Source organism: Porites lutea, chromosome 4 (assembly GCF_958299795.1).
Source record: "Porites lutea chromosome 4, jaPorLute2.1, whole genome shotgun sequence".
Lineage (NCBI taxonomy): Eukaryota > Metazoa > Cnidaria > Anthozoa > Scleractinia > Poritidae > Porites > Porites lutea.
In genome coordinates, this window is record NC_133204.1 from 36,789,494 (window position 1) to 36,804,589 (window position 15,096).

Below are 15,096 nucleotides of genomic sequence, written 5' to 3' on the forward strand. Positions count from 1 at the left end.
ATAACAGATGGGTCCTTGCAAGTCAGCAAAACGCTTTAGGGCCTTGTAAATGCACGCGATTTCGAGCAAAGCAAACATATAGAAATTATAGTTTTCGCTATTTGTTGACGTTTATCAGCGTTTAAGAGTCCTTCTCAGGAAAAAAGCATATTCTTAAAAATTCGTAGTTTTTTTTCCTTCAAATTTTTTCAGGGCCACAATTGATTAACTAACTACCCGGACTCTGAATTTCATGGTCATTGAAAAACTGTGACATTATCTTCTATAAGCCCAAACTTGAGTAAACATTGAAGATTTTTAGCGTTTTGGCTGAGTTTGTGCTTTGGGAGTTGTCTATTGTTTCTAGTCTGTCATTATACAGCATTCTTGTTCAGCACGCGTGCAATGACCGCGCTTGGCTGACTTCCGAATGCTCACCGAGATATAATAATTTTGGTACAGTGAGACAGGCCATCGCGTGATACATAGAGGTTTAAGTCACAATTTTTAATCAATTCTCGTGCTTCTTGTGCCTTTGCAAAAAAATCAAGAAGTGCTACACACTAAATCTACTTACTATTAAAAAAATATCATTTTTTCATAGGTTTAACCCATTCCCCCCTGAACCGCCCGTAACCGCCCATGCGGATCCACGTCCTTTCTACCCTTTGTGACGTCATCAGTCTTAACAGTCAGGGACAACTTTTTCCGCTAGCTTGTGCAGAGTGAAGAGATCTTTCAAACCATAGCAGAATGTGCACAATTCAGTCAAGGACACCGGAGAAAGAGGCAAAAAACTGTGTAACATTGGCCTGAAAATCTCCATGAAAATCTTGTTCCATTGCCCACCTACCTTTCCTTTCACCTAATCCTAAGATCCTAAAAGCTTTCTTAAAAACTATTCCCACCAAAATGAAGCCTACTAAATGCCCAGCAAGAGAAAAAAAAATGAGGCAAGAAAAGCGAAAAAAGAGGGGAGGAGAGAAAGCGAAAAGTAAAAGTCAAGACTGCTGTGTCACTTATAAACCCAAAAACTCGAAAAAAAAAAAATCTCGAAATTTTGCTTTCAGCGCATGCCCGAACTTCGCAAGCTGATGTTTTGCATCTGGATCAGAAGGCCATGAAGTGTACGACCTGTAAACCGGTTTGTGGTAAGTTCCTGCTCTTTATAGCACGACAGTGACCAGAAAACCACTCGACTAGCTTCAAAACGCGTTTTTCGGCAAAATCTCCAGGAGCGAATGGGTTAATGCAAGCCAATAATTAAACCAACTCTTGACGGGAATATCTCGGTGAGCATTCGGAAGTCAGCCAAGCGTGGTCATTGCACGTGTGCTGAACAAGAATGCTGTATAATGACAGACTAGAAACAATAGACTACTCCCAAAGCACAAACTCAGCAAAACGCTAAAAATCTTCAATGTTTACTCAAGTTTGGGCTTATAGAAGATAATGTCACAGTTTTTCAATGACCATGAAATTCAGAGTCCAGGTAGTTAGTTAATCAATTGTGGCCCTGAAAAAATTTGAAGGAAAAAAAACTACGAATTTTTAAGAATATGCTTTTTTCGTGAGAAGGACTCTTAAACGCTGACAAACGTCAACAAATAGCGAAAACTGTAATTTCTATATGTTTGCTTTGCTCGAAATCGCGCGCATTTACAAGGCCCTAAAGCGTTTTGCTGACTTGCACAGGACCCATCTGTTATAACGATGCCCAAAATAAAGAGATGAATCTCATAGTTTATTAGATATAATCCGTGTAAAGTTTGCTTATCATTTTCGCATAAATTATGACCTAAATTTGGAAACCACTGAATTTCTCGAATTGGGTCTTTGCGATTTTGGTGAAACTCTGTTCAGCGCAAGGCACTAATGCGCACTATGTGTAGCCGAGAGATTTTCACGAAAAAATGCCGGCAACAGCAGATTTTCGACTCAGACCTCAAAGGGGCGTGGCATTATAACCACGTGACATTTACTCCGATCGCCAAAATTTTTATGTTATATTGTAGATTGATCTATATATTATCCATTCTATGTGTTAGACTTACGATAAAAGTAAAGGTGGGGATACCAGAGAGCTTCAAAGTAGGATGGTACCCCCCCAAAAAAACTGGGTCGAGACACCTTAAAAACATGGCTAAAACATGCTTACAGACGTACCTCCATCGACTGTAAGTTCATGTTCGATAGTGCACGTTTAGGTTTGTCCAGCTCCACAAATATTCTCCAAATAGCAGGTGTCACCCTTCGAGTTGTCTTCTTGCTGTTCTTGCCATGTTTTTAGTTATTGTTTCGCCTAGTTCTTACTCTTGAATCGGTGAAGTGTCGGCCATTTTTCAAGTTCACAACCAAACAACTCAACCTCGTCCCGAGGTCTTCTCGGTTAACGGCGCCTTAACCTGCACGAACGCTGCATTTTTGACGTTATTTGCTTGTTAGAAACTGGTTATGGTGAATTATGCGTGTGCTTTTAGCCAATCAGAATCGGGGAAATATTTTGAATGACTAATAATAATAGTTATTGGTTCTTAGTAAGTTCTTATTAAGTTGTAGTTTTGTCTTATTCACTAATATTTTTTTTTTAGTAGGAGGACCCTTCTGTAAAGCACTTTAGGGTGAAGTAGGCATCCTCAATAAAGATTGTCATAATTATTAATTCTTCAGATGATATAATAATAAAACAATAATTGTTTTATTATTATATTATCTGAAGAATTAATAAATGACAATCTTTATTGGCGAAACATTTCACTTGTTTCACGAGGAATAAATAGGCGAACTATTGGCTAGAAACATAGCAAGAACAGCAAATAAACAACTCGACGGACGACATCTGCTATTTGGAGAATATATGCAGAACTGAAAAACCCATTATCTTCTTAATAATAATATTATTGTTTTATTATTCATTCAAAATAATTACTAGTTTAAAAACAAGCTAAACAATGCTTACCTTCATTGATGTTAAGTTCATCTTTGATTGTGCATGTTTATACAGTGTAGTGTATGTTTATCGGCAAGTGTAGAAGATAAAGGGTTTTTCAGTTCTGCAAATATTCCTTAAATATCAGATGTCATCCATCGAGTTCTTTCTTTGCTGTTCTTGCTATGTTTTCAGCCAATAGTTCGCCTATTTATTCCTCGTGAAACAAGTTAAATGTTTCGCCACCATTTTGCGTGAAATATGTTTGACATTTGATAGTGCACGACGACTGTTATTGCTTCTATTGCCAAGGAAAAAATGTATATGTTACAGGTCAAATTTATTTCAGGTTAATTTTGATTTAACCTAGGTTGATTCTCGATTTCCTTTGTTTCCTCACCCTAATTCATGAATAAGCAGGACCAGGAGACAAAGGAAATTGAGAATCAACCTAGGGTTCCTTTCGATTGGGAAATCCAGATTTAGATTTTGAAATCCAGATTTCGGATTTTGCAATCGAATGCGAAATCCGAAAACGGATTTCACCTCCGAGAAATCCGTCCTCAGGGTGGATTTCAATAGAAATCCAAATCCGGATTTCATGGATTTCCTTTTTACCGTTCGACTGGGAAATCCGAAAAAAGGATTTGCAAAACTGTTCTCATGAACAGCGGTCTTCTTTTTGCTAATTATGCGCGCGCATGCAAGACCGCTGTTCTTAAGAACAATTTTTCTAATCCTTTTGCAGATTTCCCAATCGAACGGTAAAAATGAAAATCCAAAGAGTAACAATTGCAAATGCAAAATCCGGATTTTTAAATCTAAATCCGGATTTCCCAATCGAACGCACCCTAGGTTAAAAAAATTTTAACCTGAAATCAAATTTGACCTGTAACATATATATCATTCCACATGGATTGTACATGGATTTTCAGTGGCTAATTACGCATACATGTAGAAAACCATCAGCTGGACAAGGTTTTCAGATAACTACATATACATGTACATTTGTGGGACTAGCAGTGTGATTTTGGTTTTGTTTTGTTTTATGTGGTACATGTATGTGTTTTAGGTAAAAATAAAAATCCAAGTTGACTCTCAATTTTCAACCCTAACAATTTACGAATTAGGTCCAGAAAACAGAATCAACAAAGGTGAAAAAATAACAATAATTTGATTTTGAGCTTGATGCAACATGACTTGTAGGCACCTTGTCTATGAAAGTACAATAATTTAGTTAAACCAAACAAAAAAATTAACATAAAGTCTATATTGACTTTCATCAAATGTAACAATGCTTGTAAAATATCATAACATTGTTGTATTCGTTAGGGAGATGGCAAGCACTTTTCTGGAGCTAGAGACATCAAGGGCATGTGAGTGGTGCTCTGCACCAATTGACATGAAACAAGAGCTTCCAGGTTATGCGAACAAACCATTATATGAATGGGACCATGGACTTTTGGAGGATCTGCGCCACTGTTATGACTGCGTTGAAGTGTATCACAGGCTTGAAGATGAATTAATAAGAGAGAGGCCAGAATTTAAAAAGGTACATGTGAACCTTTAAGTAAAGTCAATGATAGACCGCTGGTCTGTCATGAAAAGAATAAGTTATTGCCTTACAATCATGGAGCCATATAAGTATTCTCTGTTGCAGATAATTAAATATATTTTGAAGAATTAATGGAAAATGACAATCATGCATTGCAATCATATCAGAGCTTATTGTGTTCATCTCTTCTGTGCTGTTGACCATTTTTTGCAGCCAAAATGATGCCAGACATCGTTACATAATGTAAAAGTACACTGTATATCATTTTTCTTCCTATGCAGATTTTAGCAACTGTTGCTTATTTTCACACCCTATCCCTTAACATAATATTTTGATTAGTCCCTTGTCTGAACAGGACAACAAGGGTGTCAAATTACAAATTATGTACATCGGATTATGAAGTATGCAACGTGTGAAATATATTTATTGGCTCACCTTGCAATCATGGAACAACATTGTTAGCTTCTTCACCCTTTCTTTTCTCTGCACCTGAATCTTCATGTACATACATGTACATTATTATTTTGTACCACTAAACATCCAGGATTGTATCATTAGAAATTGCAGTTGTTGGATACCCAAAGATTGAAAGACACAGTAAACCAGGCTGTTGATTTGCCAGTGGAGAGAAAAGTTTTTGATCGCTCTGGGCAGGTTTGTTTTTCTCTTATGAAATTATAATCCTCTTTTCCTAGTTACCTCGTAGATCTACAAATATTTATAGCGTTGTGGGCGCTTTCCATTTAGGAAAAAAACCAGGAAATTTTGGTGGGAGCGAAAGTGGAATTTGCGATTGGTAAAAAGTTGTTCCATTTGGTCGTAAACCCCGGTACGTCACGGTGCCCGACCGTGGACCTGGAACTGGTAGAAACTACGAGAAACGTAAATGGAACACGACATTCCATTCGGAAATTCCAACCGGGAAAACGGGCCCACCTTTTTAGATTTTCCACTTTTTCTGGGAATTTTCCAGTGGGACGAACTGACAAAAGGTGTTCCATTTACAGCCGAACCAGAAATTCCGGAAATTTTGACTAAATGGAAAGCGCCCTGTATTGTCAAGTGAACCTAGTGTGTTTAGTGGCCTTAGCTCCTAAGAGTCTCTTAGCTTAGTGGTAGAGCATCTGGAGGGGGACATGAGGGCTTACCGTATTGCAGTACTATTTAGCCCTGCAGTGTGCAGTTTCCCATCCTTTTGGCTAGCGACATTTGGTACAAGAAATCCTTTATGGTATTGCGGTACTGTTCATTGCTCTCTCCTGTCTAATGCATGTCAGTATTCAGTGCCAGATCCAGACCTTGAGATAACGAAGGGGGGCGGGGGGGCTGTCTCCCAAAAAATTGGATCCTTGGATCCACCATTGGTATTTTTAAGACTTTCGACTAATGGTATATTGTAAATGATTACACAATTTCTGACAGTTAACCTATCATGAAATTGGTAGGGCATCCTTTTCGATTGTTGTACCGATCAATTCGAGGTCTTATAAGCTTTCCTTGCAATGGCCAAGGTTGATTGCTGGTGCATAAATGCTTGAGATAAACAAACGTGCGAGATGGGTACAACTTTAAGTACATTTAAGCGTGTATTTTGTCAATTTTTGCAGTGTTGGGTACAGTACCCCCAATGTCCCCTTCCACAAGGACTAGAAACCAGGCTCCAATTGTTTAAAAGGTGGATAGCGCTATCCACTGGAGAGCAATTGGCTCCCCTAATATTTATCCAGTAGATAGTGAATTATCCATTGGATAGCGCTATCCAGCTTTTGAACAACTGGGGCCAGAAGGTCATAGGTTCGACTCCTACTGGGTGTATTCTGATTTCTTCTTCTAAGCCCTCTTTGTTACTGACTGAATAAACATCCATATCAAGTAAACACCAGTGAAATACCGCTGAGCTTTCTCGCAAGAACATGATATCTTCACTCATGAAAATAACGTGTTATCATTGCTTGTGAAAGATCACCGTTGCTGTGGCTACATAATTAATCGCACCTTTCAGTGCAAGTCATGGCTGCTTGGAGATACAAAATTTATCTTCTCGGGTTGAAAAATATTTTTTCCTTTTTGCTACTCTCACTTGTGAAATATTATTCAACTCTCAAAGAGAAATTTTGAATCTCTGCACTGCCATGTAATATCCTCTATTTCTCACATTGCATCTGATTTGCTAACCTTAATGTAACTTTTTTCTGTTTATAAGGATGCTGTCACAAAGCTTCAGTTGCCACTCATGGAGATGCTGCGCTATCCATATTTTTTACATCATAAAGAACTTGCTACATTGTTTGTTGAAGGACTGATTACCCTTAACAAGTGTGAATGCCCTCTTAAGTTAGAAGAGAAGCTACCTGGTACATACCTCCTCTTGGTTCACCCTGATGCTGAGGTATATGTGCACATAATTATAAAATAGACTGCAATTTTCCATCATCTTTACAAACATTTGTTCTTACAGACCATAGCAATGACGTTGAAATGTTGAAAATTTATGTGGAATGGCAAGTGATTTCCCTGCAAGTGTGTATAACATGGAAAATTGTGACATCTGTTTTAGTGTCTTTTTCCAGTGATATGATTATTGTTTTGGAAAAAAACACGCAAGAGACAGAGAAAAACAATTTTTGCCATCGTGGCTCCAATTCCATAGGCTTATAGCCCTTGACCACTGAGAAAGCCAGAAATCACTCACATATGGTTTTCTCTTGCTGATAGCTCTCACATTGAAGTCTTATGTTATCATTGTTTTGTGCAAATTTTATCTTGTTTTCTCCTGTTGTTGTTGTCGTTGTTGTACTTGAAATGTGTGATAATGAGTTTTTAAACAAAGGGGAAAAAACTATGATACAATTGAACCACAACATAGTCATGTATATGGCGTTTGCTGTTTTTCAGGTACGTGGATGGGCCATTGCAAGTGTCAGAGACTCAGGGCTTCTCAATCCAGATGATTATGACTTTTTAGCAGAGGTTATAGGGTGGATGATAAATGTTGTTCAATTCAACTTGTTTGAAAACATTTACTCTTTAATACAAGAAAATGATGCAGATAGAGAATTGCCTTTTGATTTTCTGCCTCCTCATCTGTTTATGGAACTTGATAAAAGATTTTACTGGCAGAGTTTGTTTGTGCTGATACGGCAAATGGATGTTTCAACTGTGCAGACATGTTTTATGACTTCCCAGCCTGGGCACGATGAGCTTTTGACAACAATTCTATTGTCCATGGAAGAGCAAGGTAATCATTTCTTTTTGATAATATTACAACCCCTTTATTATGCTGTGGTTCAATTATATCTTCATTATCTTGGGTATGATAATGTACAGCAAGATAATTTGTGGGAAGGATAAAAATTTGAACCACACATGTACTTCACTGCGGTCCATGTAATGTACTTTTGTAAGAGCATCAGTAGGCTTAATCATCTAGTGTCTATAATTATTATATTCTGTGGTTGTTAGGACATTAACAACAAATTACAAACTGAACATATAGTTATAGCTGATTTAATGAAGGTTGCTTTCATGGGCATTGGGAATTGCATGTTGCAAATCTATTGTTTGGTGGTCACTTATGCAAATCATTGCAGAGTACGCCCAAATGCTTAATGCCCAACTGCCAAAGCAACCGTTATTGAATTAGGTAGTATTTTAAAATAATTTCAATACTGCCACTTTAAGAATTTATACACTCTCTACACATGATGAGCAAATCTGTTTACACTAGTCCCAGACTGTGCAGAATATGTTTTTGGTGATCTAGATAGATTCACAAATTTCTTTGCACAGAAATGAAAAATCAAGATTATAATAGTGGTTTAAGTAAGTGTCATTGCTTTTATACTTCAAAAGTATAAAAGATTTTCTCCTATAATGTGGTAATGGAAGGTCACACTGTGAGGTGATCAAAAACGAGTTGTATGTAAGTTGTCCATACCTGCTGTTTTGGAGCCATTGGCTGCTGGAAAATGTATTGACACCGTTTGAGTCAATGTTTTATTAATGTTATTTGTTGTAACTACCATTAACTTCCACTCTTAGGCCACCCCAAACTCCCTGCCCCAGCCAGTTGTAGGCCCATCTATCTCTTAACAGAAAATATGTCCAGCTATAAGACCCTCAGCTATAAGTCCCCCTCTAACTTGAATTCGTATGAATTTTTGATTTTTTATGATGTTTTGAAGCAGTTAAGTTGAAAAAGTATTTTGAACAGCACTGCTATGTAGCTTGTTTTGAAATGCTTTTTGATAAACCTTCCTAAAACCCCTTATGAAGTTGAATAAGCTTAGGGCTTATAAGTGGATGTTTACAATATACTATACATACTGTATAAAATTTCCTTTTTTTCCTACAGACAAATCGCCATTTTGGCCAATGTTACAATGCTTTGTTCTCCTCCTTGAGCGGCTTGGCAGCAGAATCTGGCAAATGCCAAAATTTAACTACATGCCAACTGATGTTTTCAGGATCATAACTGAAAACTGGATTTACAGTGATTCCATTACACAGTGGCAGCATGGCAGTGAAACACCTAACAAAGACTGGAAAGATTTTAAGAGAACAAGGACACTGTCATCTTCATCAAGTAAAATTTACAAAACTGCTGTGGCTTGGTTTGATCCCTTTGTGAAGTCTTTTCTTGACTTTGATTCGGGTGGAGAGATTGTGTCGAAGGTGGTCAGGTATCTTCATGATGTAGCAGGTAATTATTGTTATTTGCTTCAAACTCCCACACCCAAATTCCACCCTCTCCTCCCATGGTGTGTGGATGAGAAGTTAACCACAGACTGCGAAGGAACAAAACCTGGGGGGAGTACTCCCTAAAATTTGCCCATATGGCGAGGCCCCCCTGAAAGGGGTACTTCCTTCAGGCTCAAGGTTTATGAGGTTGAGGATTTCACAGGTTGAAGTTTTTGAAAGGTTAGGGAAATTGGTCATTTCAGTGTGTACACTGTACATGAAAGGATCTAACGGGGCTGATCGAAAATATGGCTGTGAAAAAGTCAAAAGAAAGACCCTGTTTTGTGATTTATTCATAAAAGTCTACACTGGAACACTACAAAAGACTACATTTGAAAAGGGATGCAAAGTTCTAAGCAAGGTATGTGAGTGGGGTACAATTTCTTTCAAAAACGGTATAAAATTATAAAAGCGTAAGAGGTTGGACCTCTGGGGGGAGTCATGAGGAGCCTCCCTGTATAAAACTTTGTTTAGTACCTCCCCCCCCCCCACCCCCAAAGCCTTCCACGGGAACAAAACCATGTAGTGGTAAGCATAAAAGTCAAACCGATTACAGTTCTGTTACATGGTTTAGCCTTTCAGTCACCCCTGACTCTCTGTTTGTGGAAAATGAAAACGGAAAATGTATAATTTTCCCCTCTCTGGAAGGTTGGTTAATGTACTCAAATTGTGTCCCTATTCCACTGCAGATCGCTGTTCACCTGGAAGTTCATTCAGACATGAAGTTTTGTCACACTTTGTGAGAATTGTCAACGATTTGTTAAATAAACGCTTGTTTTCACTTCTGGTACCCACTGTTCGTCTTTGGGCCACAGATGTGGTGGATGTTGCCGTCTCATTCAACGGATCTGTAGACAAGAAGGTAATGTAAATATAATGCACAATTTACCGTATTTCCTGGAACAATAACGGGGGGTAATTATTTTTTTTCACACCTAAAGGGGGCAATAATTCGAGGGAAGGCGATTATTTGACAGAAGGCAATTATTTCAAATATTGCTCTCTGGAAGTCGTGCCCTAAAATAATAATTTGTTTTATTATCCCATTAAATCTAAAAATAATCACATCAAATAATCTGAATATGGGCTTTATAAGTGTTAAAAATTTGGTTCCGTGATGAATTTTCAATGTCAGTGTCCTCAGCATTACAGCTTGATTCGTTACTGATCATTTTTGCTGAATCAGACTCCAGAAGATGGAAAGAGAGGTTGGGGGGTGATTATTAAAGGCAGGCGATTATTTTTGAATATTTCCATCAAAGGGGGGTGATTCTTCGAGGGAGGCGATTAATCGAGGGACGGCTTTTATTTGAGGAAATATGGTATGAATTTTTTATTACCTGCCTTCCATAATTTTCTTTGTAACTTTGGATGAAACAAGTTCTTATTGAATTTGTTGGATTTTTCGAGAATTACATGATGGGACATAGAGGTGCATGTAAAAATCGTATCAGTGACTATAGTATTTTATTAGAGACGTTTAGATTCTAGGACGAGAACGACTACGAGTACAAGATTTGACTCTTAAAGTTTTTTCGCGCATTACCAAATTATAGACACCCTGGAAAGATTCATTGCAGTTCTTTTTCACCAAAAAATTAGCACTGTTGAACTGAAGGAGCTTAAGCCATCTCCCGACCGCAAAATGATAAAACCTCTAACACTTTATAACATGTTTCCGTTATCACGACATTCTCGCTAAAACACGTAGTTGAGTGACGAAGGCTACCACGTTTTCCCGCCAAAATGATGCTGGTGCATGCGCAAGCAATACTCAGTATTGAGAAAATCTCATACTTGTAGTCGTACTCGTTTCAGAATCCAAAGGTCTCTTATGTCAAAATGCAAGGTGGTCAGACTACATTGGTGTATATTTTTGTAAAATTGTACAATGTAGGTTGTAGAGGTGAGCCAACGACTGCTTCAGGGTCTCTTGAAGGATTGTCATCGAAAGGGATACAAGAATGCTTTAAAGTACAGGGACATGTTCCAACTATCAGGACCAAAGTTTCTATCTTCAGATGATAAACAGCAAATTATTTTACTTCTTGTTCAGAATTTTGAGGTACTGGACTTCCTTTACTTGTATTTGTGGAGCATGGCTTCCCTAAGTGTGGTTCTTACCTGTTTCACAGTATATGATCACAGGCAGCGTACATAGTAAAAAAAAATGAAAGTTCATTATTGTGCCCTGTTTGTCTTTGTGAGCCATTTTGTTGAATGTTTTCGAAAGTACAACGGAACCCTGATGCAGGGTGCAAAGAAAGTCGGTTTTACGGCTTGCCATTCGGGCAAGTTGTTGCTAGTATGTACTAACTAAGCCCAAGAGTCTTTTAAGTAGCCCAAAAAAAATTTTTGATGAGCAGCATTGATTACAGATCTTCTGAAATTTGAGTTTCTCCAAAAACCTCACTTGCCCTTCGGGCAAGTTAAAAACATGATTCACTAGCCCAATTTCAAAATCCATTAGCCCCGAGCTATCAGACACGACTTTCTTTGCATGCTACCCTGATGCAATTAGTTACCAAGGGACTAAGAACTCATTTTGTACCGCACAGTCATTTGTTATTGTAGCTTTAAAAAAGAACTTCATTTGTTACACCGATATGTTGTCATTAGGGGGTTCACTGTGGCAGTGTATAAAGTACTTCCATGAATCTAATTAGCCAGTGTCATAGATATGTACTTTATTCTTTTTTAAATATAAAGTTTTGATATTAATAATCCAACTCCATGATGCATTACGTCTCCCTGTTCTTAGTTTGAAGAATACAGTCAAACCTCCGCTAAGGCCACCTCTCTACAATGGCCACTTTTTTAATAAGCTTATGAAATATATAATTATGTTAATCGATCGGATACAGTAAAATTTTATTCTGTTGCAGACTCAAGAAATGCCATTTTCCCGCCAACCTGGTTTGCGGAGTATCTCAAAATCATCTTACGAGCTGCAAGTGCTCAAAGAGTGCAATGCTAAATCACTTATGAGCCACGTTAACAATGGAGAGCTGCAGATGCAGAGTACCTTACCTTTTGACAAAATGCCAGTAGACAAAGAAAACCAGAAAACAACTCTTACCAGTGTTAACCAAGAAACTATTCGGACGAATAGGCGTCCATATGAGACTTCAGCGGGAAAATCAACCCTGGAAGGCCATGAAAAAGACTCAGCTGTCAAGTACCAAACAAAGTTCGGCAAAGGGAAAGTAGTTGAGGCTAGATCTACCACGTTAAGTACACTTAATGACCAACCAAGAAAAAAAAAGATCGATTCCACCGTGGGTTCTTCGAGAATAGCTGGTCCGTATGGGACTTCATCGCAAAAATCAGCCGTGAAAGCCCATGAAGAAGAAGCAGTTATTAAGCGCCAAATAAGTGTTGACAAAGGAAATAAATTTGAGGACAGGCCTGATACGTTAAGTACACTTGGTGATCAACCGAGAAAAAGGAAGATTGATTCCACGGTGCGTTCATGGGGAAAGGCTGGTCCTAGCACTCGCGTGTCTGATGACGAGGAGGAGAATGAGGTGCAGAAGGAGGATGATGATGACGAGGAAGGTTATTGGACATATTTCAAACGACGAAAGAAATCGAAGCAACATCACACTTTTGGAAATGTGAAAATGTAAGATTTGAGGTTAAACGTGAGTCTTCCCTAAATAGCCAGTGTAAATATGGCATTCTTCCCATAAACATTTCAATTGATTCCCATTCCATTGGGGGGGTGGTTGGCTTTTTGGAACATACATGAGTGATCGACGAAATTTGTGTTTCCCATAATCAAATATGCCTTGAAAACAAGGTGTCACAATATTTACTGCTTTAAATATGCTATGAGAAAAAACTTTGTTCGGGCAAAACCTTTTTCCATAATTTCTGTACCTGGTGTCTTATCACAGATACCCTTTCAAAGACCGTCACCTTTTGGAACTCCAACTGCATTAATTGTTTGTCTTGAAAAGATGTCCACATTGTAGAGAGCCAAAGAAATGACCTGACAAACGACGGGAACCAACTTTAGTTGTCCATAGATGCAGAAAGAGTGGACTGTGGTCAATAAACTGAAGACTTCGAACGAACTTTGCATGTTTTTCAAATGTTTGTGGCGTTTATGGTATAGCTGTGGATACCCTTCTGAAAAATACTGATGTTGAAGCTTTTCTTTTCAGCTCAGAGAAGTCGAATTTGCTGATGAAAGGGAAACCCTTGCGACTTAAGATTTTGTTGCACGACATTGGAAAACGACTGAAAGAAAAGAAGTTTTTGAGAGGGCGAAATACGGGTACTGGCACCGTTTCAACTAGCAAGAAACCGAGTGCTACAGATAAAAAGATTCAAAAGACAGGCATAAAAGGACCACTTAAGCCTAAGGGAAAATACACAGCGAGGAAGTCAGCTGGCAGAGTAAAGAAGCGTCCACCCAGCCAGCGAAAACGAGGTAGGTTCAGCAAGATAAAAATGTAAGACGCAAAGGAATCGATCTTCTCCTGGCCGTGGTATAAGTTAGTAGTACGAAGACCAATTGCGCTATCCACCTTTTGAACACTTGGAGCTTGGTTGTTACTGTTAAGGAGACCAATAATATTATCAAAGTTTTGGTAACAGTGGAGAGCGAATGACCAACTATAGTGACGGCCACCTTTGTCGAACCCCGTTTGAGATGTCACTTAAACTTTGTAATGAAAAGCTCTCGTCGGCAACAATGACTACTTTTGGGATTACCTAACTGGAGTTTCCTTTGTTTTTAAGCTCTTGTAAGCAACCACTCAGAGTCTCATTCACATTAAAAGGACTGGTTCACGATAATGCACATGCGCGCCGTTTGTCTCTTCAGAATAAATTTGTCGGGTCAACACTAAATTCGAAATCGCCATTACCGGTACAATCATTGAAAATCCTTCGTTTTATTCGGACATCCGTCGCTTTGGCTGGTCTAGTTATACTTCGGTAGTGGTGATTAACGTGTGGTTGTGTCGTTTGACTGGTTACGTTTTAAGAAGACGCAAAAAATAATGTTTTGATCATGGAGGTTCAGAAGAGCATCGTGGCCGTCTGGCAACAGGACGTTCTCAAGAGTCTTTGGACATAGAGAAGCTTAGCCTGTCGATCTGGTATGGTTCTAGGAGTAGTGTGTGGCTTACGAAAAGTATACACGACACTTGGAAAGTGGTTAAAGGCATGAGTTCGTTCAACTTTGATTTGATTTTTGACTCCGACCTGTAGTTATACCGCAACAGGCCGCGCGATCTTCACCGATCTGGTACACTTGAAATGTTCCTTGTATCTTTGCTTTACGATCGTATTTGTTTAAGAATTGATGTTTTTAAAATAAATTATTGCCTGAATATTCTGTTTATAATCTAGTTTCTTTATGTGTGCTACTCTATAACATTTGTTTTGCGGAACACTGACCCGATGCAACGCGAATGAATTTGTTCATTTGCTGATAAGCATTTTAAATTTATGCTCAATTAAGGATAATCTTTATACTCATACGTTGTGGGTTTTTGTCACCGGTCAGGTGCTATTTGTAGGTATTTCTGGATTTATATAAGGCGAACTGAGAGAACAGTAATAAGATGTTTGTTTACAAATTTTGTTTGCCGATCGGTGACTGCTTTGTTAGCGTGGGTACGACCTCGTAAAAATACACGTTGGTAAACGTTTGTTTCAAAGCTGGACAGGGCTGTAAATCTTATTCTTATCGGCTGCAACATATATCTGAGGAGTAGCAAAGAATAAACTTGAATTATGGGGATAAATAAAATCAAACCAAATGCCCGGAAATACTCTCGCGTCGGGAACAATTAAATTTACTTGCATGCATCTAACTCGCTTCCGATTGGTTGAAAAACAATCAGCTACTGTCAGAACTCACTCATGCGCATTATCG

The 15,096-nt window shown here is 38.4% G+C and overlaps 1 protein-coding gene across 2 annotated transcripts in view; it reads left to right on the top strand.

The window, feature by feature from the left end:
* The window catches only part of LOC140933463 (uncharacterized), a 44,684-nt gene that overhangs the window by 2,773 nt on the left and 26,815 nt on the right, over nucleotides 1–15,096 (top strand). For both annotated transcript variants that reach the window (XM_073383020.1, XM_073383021.1), the window contains exons 2-10: nucleotides 4,241–4,460; nucleotides 5,022–5,117; nucleotides 6,667–6,852; nucleotides 7,359–7,701; nucleotides 8,818–9,165; nucleotides 9,893–10,065; nucleotides 11,101–11,268; nucleotides 12,089–12,828; nucleotides 13,373–13,641. In XM_073383020.1, coding sequence (XP_073239121.1) covers nucleotides 4,245–4,460; nucleotides 5,022–5,117; nucleotides 6,667–6,852; nucleotides 7,359–7,701; nucleotides 8,818–9,165; nucleotides 9,893–10,065; nucleotides 11,101–11,268; nucleotides 12,089–12,828; nucleotides 13,373–13,641 — 2,539 coding nt within the window. In that variant the 5' untranslated portion in view covers nucleotides 4,241–4,244. The remainder of the gene's footprint in view (nucleotides 1–4,240; nucleotides 4,461–5,021; nucleotides 5,118–6,666; nucleotides 6,853–7,358; nucleotides 7,702–8,817; nucleotides 9,166–9,892; nucleotides 10,066–11,100; nucleotides 11,269–12,088; nucleotides 12,829–13,372; nucleotides 13,642–15,096) is intronic.